General features: G+C 43.4%; 1 protein-coding gene across 1 annotated transcript; it reads left to right on the plus strand.

Annotated features, from left to right (window-relative positions):
- The first annotated feature begins 378 nt into the window (after window positions 1-378).
- Window positions 379-13,283, plus strand: LOC138249378 (olfactory receptor 56A4-like). Its single transcript, XM_069203339.1, has 3 exons — window positions 379-1,056; window positions 12,363-12,430; window positions 13,178-13,283. Exons 1-3 carry the CDS (start codon window positions 379-381, stop codon window positions 13,281-13,283), a joined length of 852 nt encoding a protein of 283 aa, XP_069059440.1.
- The last annotated feature ends 1,608 nt before the right edge of the window (window positions 13,284-14,891 follow it).

A 14,891-nucleotide genomic window follows, 5' to 3' on the forward strand; every position in this document is an offset into this window, starting at 1 on the left:
CAGACATTGTAGTCTGCTGACCCCAGCAGGCCACCATCCCTTTGATTTTTGCGATTCCCAATGGGTCCCAAAGTGAGACCTACCTCAGTAATATTCATGAGGTAGGTCTATTTGCAGCCCACTGGCAATCACAAATGAAACTCAAGAGTTTCATACATTTGAAATATTGATTTCCTAATTGTGATTCACAGGAAAATGCAATTATAAACTCGCTATTTTAAACTTTCGTACATGCAGCCCTTATATCTTAATTTGTGAATCAGACTCTTGTTCATGCAGTTGAGTTCATATCCCCTTAATGCTAATGATTGCTATTAGAGTTGCTAATAACATGCTTCATTTCTTCATTTTAGGTAATGAATGAAACCGACGTTCAAGATGGTTGTCTCACACAATAGATCCACAGCTGTCTCTGAATTTGTGCTGATCTGCTTCCCCGGGATCGAGAACTGGCAGCACTGGCTGTCCATCCCCATCACTCTTCTCTTCCTTGTGGTTCTCGCAGCCAACGTTATTCTAATACTAACAATCTGCTCATCACCTCGCCTTCATACACCCATGTTCTATCTCCTCAGTGTACTTGCCATGGTGGATCTGCTGATGAACTTCACGGTTGCACCAAAAGCCCTGGTCATCCTCTGGTTGGATGAGAAGACAATCAGTTCCTTGGCCTGCTTTACTCAGATATTCATATTGTATTTCTGCCGTGGGATGGAGACATCCATCTTTGTGTGCCTGGCTTATGATCGCTATGTTGCAATATGTAACCCCTTGCGCCACTCTGCTATAATTACCAGTAGGACAGCCACACAGGCAGTTACTGTTGTAATAATAAGTAACACTGTTATTTTCCTGCCATATCCACTACTTGCCGCTAGGTTGCACTATTGTGCAGAGAATGTCGTACCACATTGCATGTGTGAGAACCTCCCTCTTGCAAGGCTTGCCTGTGACAGCAGCACGGCCAATAATCTTTATTCTTCAGTTATTACAAGTATCAATGTGATATTTCTTACTGTATCCTTGGCCTTCTCTTATGGCATGATTCTCCGGGCTGTAATAAGGCTGGGCACCCCAGGATCCTTCCACAAGGCCTTTACCACCTGCAGCTCTCATCTCATCTTGGCCTGCTATCTTGATTGCACTATATTATTGATTCTTGTTTCGAACAGGGTGGAAAGGTTTCTACCACGTTATGTGCATGTGCTGCTAAGGTTTTCTGAGCATCTTGTCCACCCAGCTCTGAATCCCATAGTGTATGGCATCGGAACCAAGGAAATTCGCAAGCAAAGTCTTAGGTTTTTCAGAACTATGCAGCAACGTTCCACATAATTTGTTTATTAAATATAAAATCTACACAACTAAAAAATAATGGTGTCGAAGCAATTGTATTCATATAAAGTAAATTGAACCTTGTGGTCCAGTCTGAATGAGTGTGTAAAATATCTGCTGCTGGAATGTTTAATGAAGAAAAATGCCAATGCATTCTCTGCTCATAAAATATGGGTGTGATACATAGGTACATAGCATTCTGTGCTCAGTTCTTAAGGTGGGCATATATATTTATAGTGTTGGTACATGAATCATGGTGATGATACTGCATGAAACACTGAGCTTACTTCAAATCTTTCAAATCGGTGTGTTGGTACTACAGTGCCATGGGGTGATTCTACTAAATGAATATATTTGAACCATGTTTTCGGAAGCATAAGAGAAGAGGGAATTTCAGACATTTCATGAAAAACATGGGTCATATTTACAAGAAAGTGGTGCAGCACAGCGCTGTGCCAAAATTGGCAGCGCCACACTGCGTCACTTGAGAAATGCAGGGATGCGCCATATTTGCAAACATATGGTGCACCCATGTGTTTCCCCTAGCGCTGGCACTAAATGTAGCTGCCTAGGCCAACGCAGACACCCTTGCACACTAGTGCAAGGGTGTCTGCGTTGCAGGGAATGATTGTTTATATGCAGGAAGGTGTCCCCTCATGCACATAAACAATCAACAATGCCGATTTGCTAGATCTATGTGTGCTGCATTCTGCAGCACAATAGAAGTAGCAAATCTTCATTATTTAAATGATTGTTTATGTGCACCTTCCTGATGGCCTTTTGCTCTATGTGTGCTGCATAGAAAAAGCAAAAACAAGGAGAAATTAAAGTATTTTGCCTCGTTGCACCATGCTAACGCCACCTCTGGGGTAGCATTAGTTTTTGGCGCTGCCTCAGGTTTACATTTTCTTGTAAATCTGGGGCAGCATGAAAAAGCAATGGGTGCTGCGGTGAAACGCTCACAGCAACACCCATTGCATGCCCCTCTGCCACAGAAAACTGCATCGGGGGTCCACATTTACAATGCGGGGTTAAGCCACAAAGAGTGGCTTAAAGCTGCCTTGTAAATATGGCGCAGGTCTCAGCGCCACCAGTGGCACTAGGGTCTTGAACATATTCCCCTATATGTTGTACTTCTCATTGTACATAACTTTTCATTTAAGTTAATGACAATAACCAATTTTTCAGTCGCAATGTTTTGTAGACACCCTTATGATAATTGGAAGAGTGTTGAGGGACCCATTTTTGAGAGTCTCACCCTGTTTCCCACCTACCTACAGCCATCAATCTCATTGTTTTTGAATTTTTACAGCTGTATAGTAAAACTTGAAATTATTTAATTATATGTTATCGAGTTATTTTTTTTCAAATGATGTCTGAATCTAGTGTAATATTGTGTGCATTTTGCACCACATCACTGGGAGTGGGAAGCATTTTCTTCAGTTTTGTTGGCTGTCAGTGGCTACAGGGAAATATCCTTTGTGGATACTTTTGTTTACCGCTGGTGTCCAGTTGATCTTCATTTTCTCAGTTATACGCTCCACCAAGGCATAAATATGACACTGGAAATAATAACCTGGTAACATCAATGTGTGTTTTGTCTCAAAAAGGAGAAAAACTTTATTTAACAGGTAGGTAACAGAACAGTTAAGATATTCTCAAAATAGCAGATGGTGCTACAAAATCTTGTGCCCAAACCAGTCATACCATTCAAACATGCACGCACGCACCAAACATTCGTTTTAAAACATCACACACACACACACACTCATTCTTTCACACACGCACGCATGCACATCCATTAACACTCATAACATTCAAACATGCAAGCATGCACCAAACATTCCTTTTAAAACATCACACACACACACACACACACACCCTTATCTTCAGCCTCGAGGTCCCAGTAGGGTTGGGACTCCTGCCATAGGTCAGCCAATGAGGGAAGGCAGCAGTCCTAGCCTTGTCACAGAGTGGGATGGGGTCAGTAAGACTGCTGACCCCAACCCACTCTGTGACGAGGTGTCACTGATTGACACTCGCCCTGGGTGCTTTAGGGCTTAAACCTGAAGCGTCCAGGTCGAAGTCAATGGGTGACGCTTTCCTCATCACCAAGGGGAGGGACTCGAGGCACCTTTGCTGAGCCGAGGAGGTCACGCCCATGGGAGCTGTGACCTCCTCAGCCCAGCAAAGTTCAGCTCAGGCAGCCAGGAGTCAGCGCAAATCACGCATGTCTCACTCCTGGCTGTCTGAGCTGAAAATGAAGAGTGTCTGTCAGGCTGACCTTTGTTCAGCCGGACAGACACTCTTCAAGAAGGGCAAAAGGTGGGGGGGGTGGCCCCTCCACCCTAAAGAAAGGGCCGCACCTGGCCTAAACTAAAACTGCAATCTTTATTATGACATCCTTATACACAGCTTTGTATTGTAATATGTGACATGATTTGCATTGATACAGAGCTTTTCAGTGATGGGTTTTCAGTGTTTTCAGATAGCGTTTCCCCTCCGAAGTGTTTGTGAAAGAAGGTAAAGAATGGAGATGCAGTAACTCTGGACCCAGCCAGTTTATGGGCTCACCTTGGGTACTACAATATTTTCAAATCCAGATTTAATGGTTCCCACCAGACTAGGCCTGATGTACATATTTAGGGAGAGGTTATTCCGTCACAACAGTGATGGATATCTTGTCCGCAGAAATCTAAATCCCATTATATCCAATGGTATCTAGATTGTGGTGGACAGGCTGTCCGTCAACGTTGAGACTGAGTAACCCCTAGGCCAATATCTAAATCAAGCCCTAAATGATGTCAAACCTGTGAATACATATATTTCTCTAAAGCTCATTACTCAGGCACCTCTCTATTTCTCTCTCTGTGCTTAATTTGAGCAGGTGCTTCCAGAGATGCTGTTTGTCTATTACGGAGGTGAAACCATCAAAAGAGTATTTCAGGCTCACTATTACTATGTCAGTAAGAGATGAAACAATTCTATGGGCCAAAGAATGACCTCAATGGTTTTTTGGTTCATCGTGAGAATTTGTGCTCCTTCACCTTTGTGTCATTGGCCATCATCCAGTTGCATGGGCCTCCTGTAGGTCTTCCTATTGATCTTATTAGGCCTGCCTTAAAATGAAGGCCAGTTTCTCGTCCATGAAGGGGAATTCTGCTCCGAACAAACCAGCGCATTAAATGGGCCACTACTCCCAGGTGTTGAGTACCGGCACTTTTCCTCAAACAAGGAGAGTACCGGTCCTGGGGACCTGGCTCCGATATAGGCAGATCTCCTTTTATCAATCAACCTGCACTGTGGCAGCACTTCACTGCTCGGATGTAACCATAGTGGAAGACTGGGTTCAGCTGGCACAAGTGCCAGAACAGCAGCTTTTGTCACTAGAGTGTGTGCTACTCTGGAACTCATCAGACCAAGGGTGTAATTACAAGGGGATTAGTATATTCCTTGATCTTGCAAAGTGGGGGCAGAGGGAAGGCTGTGAAGCCTAATGGGCGGGTAGTGTCCGTATGCCTAGAATAGATCAAAATAAAGTGTATGATTGCTTTTATCATCTCGAATCATTTCTTCACAACTGAATTGCCTATTTGCATATGCAAATAATATGGGATCTCATTACCAAACTCACAAAATCCAATTTTATTAACCTGGGACAGAAGAGAGGGTAAGTCCATTAAAAAATGTGATGTGCTACTTAAACATGGATGCACAATGCTGTATTTTTATTAGAAGCCAATGAATGTAATGCATGGCTAGGTATGTGCGTGTTATTGACAACCATGGTTGCCATTTACTGGGCACTGTGAATGGATGCCAAAAGCTGAAAAAACAGACATTTTTTCATCTATTCTTAAGTTATTTTGGTACATGCACAGAAGACATAAAGAATTTGTAATACGTCACTTCAGCTGACTAGAACTTCTTGTCAGTAGTCAACCTTCGATTCAGAAAGACTGTCATGACATGAAAGCCTGTTCCTTTTCTTTTTAATATTTATTTCATCGACAATTGAAAATGCAACAATGCATTTGAAATTTACTATAGTAAGTATATGAAGCATATAATATAAATTATTATCTGAGTTAACACGCGTGGATTCACCATAAGTGCTGCAAAGTAACATCCTCAAAAGATGTTAAAGCTGTTTGAATAATCCAACTGAAGGTTTTACATCATGTGTGCTGTTTTTTAAAGTTCATGGTGTGTTTTTAGTTACACAGATTGCAGCCAAATCACCCCAGAAGATACCTTATTCTTTCTGATATCACATCTGCAGTATGTTTGTTTACTCTGTCCACAATTCCTTTTCAACCACATAAAATGGAATGTTAAAAGTCTGTGCCAACAACAGCAATATTGCCAGTGTTTCTGTGTCACCATTTCTCATCCAGTGGCAGAGGCAGTTATATGCAGCAGTTGGCAACTGCAGTTACTGTATTGGGGGAGGACGTCCGTGCTGATATAAAGAAGAAGTGGCAGGATGAGAAGAGGCAGATGATGGAGAAGTTCACCAGGATATAGGTGGCCAGAGCTCCCCCTGGAGGACCAACTGGGATGTGGCTCTGACTCACCTCACTTGAGAAGAGCATCATTTCCACCATGCTCCTCCCATTGATACATGGGCCATCTGAGACTGATGAGCAAAATGTGGTTCCAAGTAATATCTGAAGAAGTAAACAATGATAGAAAATGTTACATTTGTATGATAAACTGCAAACGTGGCAATGGAAGCCAGTCTTAGAGCAAAGATACATAGTAAGTTAGACTCTCATGTGTCTCCTTCTGTCTATTGCACTACAAGCCCCAGAATCCTTTGTGATGGAAATGCTAAAATCCAGTTTCGCATTCACAAATACTATCCCATCACTGCTGGTGATTTCATTTCTCACTGGTCAATGGCACAAGAACATGTGCCTGAGTTAAAAACCTTCACTGTTGCCTTCTAAATGCAATTCGGTAGATACGTCAATTGTTGTACATAATCATCATTTGTTGGTATCGCCTGTTGACTTCTCATTTTCTTCTCTACAGCCAGAAGAGATTTACCCACTGGAGCAAAGGTCCCTGCTCTTGCAGAGAGGCAACATTATGGGCACATCAACCTATTCCACTAGCACAAACTGACAAATATTTATGACCTGAAGAGGGTCCCTTCAGCTACATTGTGATACGACAACAAATAGATATTTTACTCAGATGCCATCAATAGTCTCAACCCTGTGACATGAACCTGGAAACGTGGCACAATATATGTGTCAACTTCAATGTAAACTAACTACACTCATACCATTTTAGGCCCTGTGAGGTTGGCCAGAAAAACATCAAGATCAGTGCTCTCTGCTCCAGGGACGGGTGTGACATCTGGTCAGGCTCCACAAACTGTGAGATGGCAGACCCTGGTAAATACACTTAATAAGGAATACAAAAACATTATACTCTTAAATAATGGATGATATGTCAGTAGTATATAGTTTGTGTCTCATATCCCTGCTCTTGCTCATCTACATATGCTCAGATATGGATCATAAGAGTATACTACTTCATAACATGGTGGGTGATGAAAGGATGGCTCTACAGTTATAGCAAATTCAAATAGTAGGTACGAAATTGTCTATATTGTCTCATCTAAAGAGAAACAGGCACAATTGGCTTGAGAGTCTATACCATGGATGCTCTCAAACATTTTCTGAAGGGCAAATATGTATGGGTGGTGATATGGGCGAGCCCCACATTGACGCCAACAGGGTGGTGGTTGGTGTTTGCCGGGACGGGGAATATGGTGGGTGTAGGTGAAGCAATACATACACATCTGGTGGCTGAACTGTACAACGTGAACCCTGAAGATGTGTGATTAATCCCTGTTTCCCCACATAACCAAATTTCATCATCCTACGCAATTGTTTAATTTCCCTTTTCCTCCTCGTTCAACATGATTACATATCAGAGAACCTTGAAATGCATGGCTTCAGGATGTGTGCTGTCTAAAACGTCCCTCAGTGTTTGATATCAAAAACAATTATTTTGTTTATGTTTAATAGGAACACAGACCACCCAACAAGTGCATAGTTTACAACTTATTAACATCTTACTATACTATTGGCAATGTTTGTCAGGAGATAGGGGAAGTTTAACAATGAATGTTACCAAATTCATCTCAGAAAAATATCCCTTTTAAAAAGGAATGTACAATGCACTGATACAATTTGATGTACTAAGGTGAAACAGTTTTTCATTCCAAATAATGTCCCTGTTAGAAAATTGTAGATATTTTTCTATACTTTTGCACCTATGCTGCAAAATGTCTTTACAAATCAAATGGTTTTTAACATTAAGAGATGCAGAACATCCCAGTTACTATCTCCTTTAACCTACATTGACCTTTACAAACAGGTTTCCCTTTGAAATTCACATCTTTCCAATATCAGTGCTGTGTTGAGTTAAAAGCAGACCACTGCTGTTGACCAGGATGGCCACATGTAAAGGTAAGGAAGGCCACTTGTGGTTCCTGGGCTGTACATAGAGTATCACTGGTCTATACCTATGGTTTATACCTATGACACATAAATGTAAAATGATGACCATCTTCCATTGCATTGTAATATGGATATGTATGCCACTTTAGGACCTTCTCTGTGAACCACACAACACCATCCAGTGGTTTGTGAGACATTGTAGCTGCAGCAGTCAGACCCACTGCCTTCCATTTATCAGGTAAGTGTGTCATATAATATAGTAAACCACTGATTCTCAAATTGTGCCCATAAACTAATTCCTTGTGAAAGGATATCAGCAGGTTTGCCACTTTTTATAGCATCTGAAGTTGTTGTGTAATATATTGCCAAGATAATCATGAATGTCTGTGTCATACTTGGATAAACACATATTGTTAGAAATGGGGTCCCTAGTTGACAGAGGTATACAGTCTTGTCCAAGTAGGGACCACAATCCTAGCAGGGTAAGTCAACCACACACGCAGTCATGCTTAGCTTAGAAGGCAATGTATAGAGTATTTCTGCAATAAATCATGCAATAACAGTGAAAACACAACAAAAATACACCACACAGGTTTAGAAAATATATTATATGTATCTGGTTCAATTAAGGTAAAAAACAATAAAGTTTCATTAAGCACAAGTTGAGATATCACTTTTGCAAGATTAAAAAGAGTCTTAAGTCTCAGAAATCAACACTTGTCTCTTGATCACACAAAGTACCTGGTTTGCCTCAAAAATTACACGCATTGAGACTGCAGAAGAGGAGATGCATGGAAAAATAGGGTATGCGGCACAGACAATGCATTGTTTTTTTCCATGCTGCAAGGGCTTTGCGTCGATTTTTGGCATGCAGTCTTGGTTCGTCACTTTGATGTGGGGATCTTTTTGATGCCTAGACATGATGCAGGGAAAATCATGGGCATGCGAGGAGGCGTTGCGTCAATCCGTTAAGCGATGCTTTGAATTTTCTGTCGCAAGGCAGGTGCTGTGTTGATTCCTCACACAGGAAGTCAGACTGCTTCATTCCGGCTTGGCTGTGCTTCAATCCATTATGGCTGTACATCAAATTTCCGGTCGCAATGCAGGTGCTGCATTGAATCTCCACTCAGGAAGTCAGGCTGCATGGTTCTGGTCTGGCTGTGCAGCGACTTTCTCATGGCAAGGCAAGCAGTGCCTCGATTTTCGTTGTACAAGGAGTTTCTTCAAGAGATGAAGTCTTTTTTGACCTGAGACTTCAGAAAACAGGAAGCAAGCTCAATCCAAGCCATTGGAGAGCTCCTGTCAGCAAAGTCAGCAGGGCAACAGCAAGGCAGCAGTCCCTCATAGCAAAGCAGTCTAGATGACTCCTTTTGACAGCCATGCAGTTCCTCTTGACAGGTTGAAGGATCTGGTCCAGAAGTGTCTGATTTGGTTGGGTCAGAGACCCAGTTTATATACCCAAAAATGTCTTTGAAGTTGGGGAGACTTCAAAGAATGGTTTTGAAATGCACCAAATTCCCCTAACAGTACAGGTCTGTCTGCCAGGCTCCCAGTAGGTGGATTAGCAATCCATTGTGTGAGGGCAGGCCACTGTTCTTTGTAATGTGTCAGGCCCTCCACCCTTCCAACCCAGGAACACTCATTCAGTATGCAGATGAATGCAGATGTGTCTCAGTGTCCTGTGTTTGTGGTTGTTTGGGTGGAATGCACAAGGAAGCTGTCAACCAGCCCAGCCCAGACATGGATTGGAGACAAGCTGTGATGCCCAGATGAGTGCAGAGAACTCTAAAAGGGGCATTTCTAAAATAGTAATGTAAAATCCAACCTCAACAATTACCATTCTGACCATACTAAACATAACGTATTTACCCCTTTCTGATCAGAATATACCACTCAGTCGGTAAATGAGGGCAGACCTCATGCTAGCCTATGAAAGGAGTAGGCCTCACATTAGTGGAAAATGAACTTAGGAGTTTTCCAATACCAGGACATATAAAACACACCTGTATATTTCCTGCCTTCTACCTACATAGCGCTCTGCCCTATGGGTTACCTTGGCCTACCTTAGAGGTGACTTGTTCGTAGAAAAAGGGGAGTTTGACGCTTGGCAAGTACTATTAAATGCCAAGTGAAAGTGGCAGTGAAACTGCACACACGGGCCTTGCAATGTCAGGCCTGAGACATGGTTATGGGGCTACTTATGTGGGTGGCACAACCAGTGCTGCAGGCCCACTAGTAGCATTTAATTTTACAGTACACTTTACTAGGGTCTTACAAGTAAATTAAATATGCCAATTGGGTATGAGCCAATGTTACCATGTTTAAGGGAGAGAGCATATGCACTTTAGCACTGGTTAGCAGTGTCCTAAAACCAACAAAAAGAGTGTCAGAAAGGGGAGGGAGGCAGGCAGAAAGTTGGGGGATGACCACCCTATGGCTGTCAGGTCTACCACACATCATTCATGCTGAACATTAATTTTGATTTCACTTCTTCAAGCTGCTGGATCACGGGCCATCTCTTCTGAAACACACTCAAGGAGCTAGTTTTAGCAGCTGACATCATGGGGGATCTCAAGACCACACAGAGCTGTGGCTGGAGCTGGTGAGTTTGCATTGCACATCTGCATTGAACATCTCAGTGCTACAGTGTGCGTTGGCATGTGTAACTTTACGCAAGCAAGGTCACAAGTAGAACATCAGATTAATGCAAATCATGTTCTGTAGCACATGATATAAGGCAACTACATATCCTGTTGCAACCTCTGTATTAAGCTGAACTATCCACCAGTGGAGGGTGTTGGGCAATCTGAGGAGAGAATCCGATCCTCCTTCGAGCAACTATGTCTGTGGCCAGCAAGCAATAGAAAAGGAGGATGAGGAGGAAGTACAGGAGGAAGAAGATCAGGTTCTGGTTAAGGCAGAGGAGTCTCAGGAGCATTTCTGGGCCAAAGACCAAGCCAACATCAGGTCTGCCCAGCATTTAAGCTCCCATTTTACCTCTGAGGATTGCCCATTCCCAGCAGTCAGCCAAGCAGCCACAGCATTCACATACCCCACCCCCATCACCTCCTCACCTCCAAGCTAGACATGTTGGTTCACCTACACACTCCTACCATGACACTGCCTCCCGGGTCTTCTCTCAAGCATCTGAGAGACCTGACAACCCTGATGACGAGCAGGTATTCCCTAGCCACAAATCTCCTCCCCACAGCCTCCCATATGCCACCCCTCCTGAGGCTGGTAGACCTGATGATCAGAACAGAGTCCATCCCAGTGCAGAGGTGGGAGGATGAGTTTTCCAAAAGGAGGCTGATATGAGGCTGGGCATTCGTGACATAGGGGATATACTGCCTCACATGTTATACTCATTGCAGGAAATACTTCAAATCCCTCAGATGCTTGACAGACAGACCCATGTCTTAAACCCTCAGGTGACTGGGACGAGCTGGTCTCGACCTCAGCCATAGTTGCCCGTCTTTTTGCCTGATCTGCCCCCATGGGGGGGTTGAAACCCACTAAGAACCAGGGATAATATTTATAATAATGTTTTAGGGCAGCGATCCCTTGGGCAAAGGTTGCTGCCCTGGGGGCAAGATTTTGGATGTTTTGGCCTCCCCAGGGACAGATCGGTCATGGGGGGAGGGTGAAACCCACTAGGCCCCAGGGATTGTGTCGTGTGTATGTGTGTTTGCATGTTTTTTTTGTCTTGGGGGCACCCCTTGGGCAAGAGTCACCCCCCCAAAAGGAGCACAAGAGTGATGGCCATTTTAGGCCCAGCTGCCCCCACCAAGACGTTGGGGGGGGGGTGCCCCCTTTGGAAAGGGTCGGCACAGAACTGTTGGCTTGACCTATTTGTTTTGGCCCATCTCCTCCCAAGGGGGGAAAATCCACTTAGGCACCAGCGATCTTGTGTGTGTGTGTGTTTTGTGTTGGGGGCTGGCCCCTTTGGCAAGGGTCGCCCCCCAAAGGGGGCACATTACTGATGGCCATTTCTCACACCCATTGGGGGCAGATCGGCCTATTTGTTTAGGCCCCTCTGCTCCCAATGGGGGTAGAAGCCACAAAGACACCAGGGATTATTTGATTCTTTTTTTTTTTTGAGGGGGCAGCCCCTTGGGCAAGGGTCGCCCCCCTAAGGGGGGCATACAACTGTTGGTCATTTCTGCCCCCTTTGGGGGCAGATCAGCCTATTTGTTTGTAGGTCCATCTGCTCCCAGAGGGGACAGAATCCACTTAGGCACCAGGGAAAAGTTCTAAATGCTTGGTGGTGGGGTGCTTGTCAACTGCTAAGTATTTGCATTTGTGATTATAACAGTTTATTTCTCCTTTTTGTTCTAGTTCAAAGCTTTTGCTTCGTTTGCTGTGGCTACTTGCGGTTTTGGCAGCGGGTGACCTAGTTGCGTAGTTGCATGTTTTAGCTAAGTAAAAACAAACGGCATGTTTGTAAGTGGTGTACTAAATGCAGGATTGTGTGTGAAATTGTCCTTAGATTTGTGCACGGTGATATTTGTGTTGTGTTATGTCTAATTTGCTTTTCTTTTTTCTTTTTAGTGGGATATCATTGGTGATTGCAGTATCTGTGCAGAGATGTTGCTGGTGAGTCTAGCTTTTTCAGGCAAGTGAGTGGTATAGCTTTTAGTATGTATCTCTTTGTGATAAAGTCACACTTTGTTTATTACTTATTTTAGACAGTGCTGGTTGTTGTTGGCGCATTTGTCAAGTTACATTGCTTCGAAAGGATCATGGCTATCAGCAGGTTTTTGGCATGTTCTTTGAGTCGTCTTATGACCATTATTATGAGACTGACTCTGCATCTGAGGCAGAGGAGATAGTGAGAGATTCTGGCAGTGAATTTTCTGTCTGAGAGGAATCTTCTGATGAGGAAGCCACTCTCAGTGCAGATGAAGGGCCTGTTTTAGGGGAGGACACTGATGTGCCAATAGTACAGCATCCTGGAAGACCTGAACTCTGGGTTGCCTGCCTTTACAGGTCTCACAGAGTGTAGAGTGAATACAGAAAACTTTTTGCCTGTCAATTTCTTTCTTTTGTTTATGGACGATGTATTTGTGGAAGAGATTGTTAAGAAGACTAATTTGTATGTGGAGCAGTATTTGAGGGACAATGCTGTCAGACTTAGGCCTCAATCTGTTTTTTGATGGGATTTATAAGGAAGCTGCCACTGTATTCTTATTGGTCTACTAGTTCCTTGATGGGAACAGCTATATTTCCTGCCACCATGACTTGTAATCGGCATTTGCTTCTTCTTCGGATGCTGCATTTTGTTGACAATGCTTTAGCCTTGCCACAAGATCACCCTGATTGTGACCATCTTTTTGAGATTATGCCTGTCCTTGATCATTTTGTAGATCATTTTCAGAGGTCTATGTTCCAGGGAAAGATGAGTGTTTCGTCCTGTTCAAGGGGCTTTTGGTTTTTAAGCAGTACATTCCTAGCAAGAGGGCACGGTATTGAATTAAGATGTATATGCTGTCTGAAAGTATTACAGATGATATATGTATAATTTCTGGGTCTACACTGATAGGGATTCCAATACTGACCCCCCTGGTAGTCCATTCGTTTTTTGGAGTTAGTAAGAAAATTGTGTGAGAACTTGGTAGATGACTGTTGAACAAAGGTCACCATTTATACATAGATAACTTCTACACTGGAGTGCAGTTGTTCAAGGAATTGTTCAGTGTGGACACTGTTGCTTGTGGCACAATCCGTTCTAGCTGAAAAGGCTATCCAAGGGAGCTTGTCTGTAAAAAACATGAGAGGGGACAGTGCAGTGCCTTACATAATAATGAGCTGCTAGCTCTGAAATTGGGATGGGCACATGCTAATTACCATCCATGATGAGAGTACTTCCCTTGTGACTGTATGGGGTCAGGTTGCGGAGGTGCCCAAACCTGCGTCCATTTTGGACTACAATAAGCACATGGGTGGTGTTGATAGAGTAGATCAGAGGTTGGAACCTTACAACGCTGTTTGCAAGTCTTACATGTGGTATAAAAAGTTGGCCATCCATTTGTTTAATTAGCAACTGTTAATGCTTTTATTGTGTTCAAGTACAGTATTGTTCCCCTGAGTCAAGGATGAAATTTGTTAAATTTCAGGAGTCACTGATAGAGAGCCTTATTGTGGTAGAACAGGCAAGAGTTCCTAGAGAAGCAGTGGTGGAGGATGTGGCTAGGTTAAAAGATCGCCACTTTCCTGATCGCATTCCTCCAACTCCCAAAGGTAAACTGCCTGTTTTATGTTATCATATGTTAAGTTTCACGATTGGCATTACTGTCATGTATTTAGGTAGAGCTTTTGTGTTTGTAGTTTTGTACTTATTTATAATTAGTGGTCTCTTTGTTGTTTAAAAAAAAAGTGATGCCGGTGTGCATGGAGTGGCACTTGGCTGGCAGTATGCATGGCGTGGCACTTGGCTGGCGGTGTGCGTGGAGTGGCGCTTGGCTGGCGGCGTGTATGGACTGAAGCTTGGCTGGTGGTGTAAATAGCGTCTTGCTGTTGGCCACTGAAACACACTGCTAGCCAAACGCCAGTCCACACACCCGTCAGCTGGTGTAATTACTGTATCTGGCATGTTGTCGTATGAAAGTGATAGGGCCTTGAATGGTGCTATCTGTTGATGAATGTGTTGTAATGTGCTGGGCTCACGGCTGGAGGCGTGAACGGTCTTGTGTGTGTCATGTATGAAAGGTGTGTGAACGGAGTGTAAAGCAGTTGGTGCCTTGATGCAGCTTTACAGCTCACGAGCTGTGAGTCATTGGTTCAGTTTTTGGGCCTTTCAGTAATTAACAGTGCATTTAATTTTTGTGAAATCTCTTGTTAATAAAATGTAATCTACTGAACCATCACTCACCTTCGTGCCAAATCCAACCAGTATGTGTGGTAAAAATGACAAAAGCTGCTCCGCTGTAATCAGGCGTCAAAGTGCACCTGTGACATGCTAGGTGTCTCGGGTGTGACCCTGATGATGAAGCATGCCACCAACTTAGTTGGTGGGTGAGGGGTCTTTTTAACATAACATAAGTGCATTTCTTTTCACAATTTTGGTGTTTGGAACATCAC

The sequence above is a fragment of the Pleurodeles waltl genome, chromosome 8, assembly GCF_031143425.1.
Source record: "Pleurodeles waltl isolate 20211129_DDA chromosome 8, aPleWal1.hap1.20221129, whole genome shotgun sequence".
NCBI lineage: Eukaryota > Metazoa > Chordata > Amphibia > Caudata > Salamandridae > Pleurodeles > Pleurodeles waltl.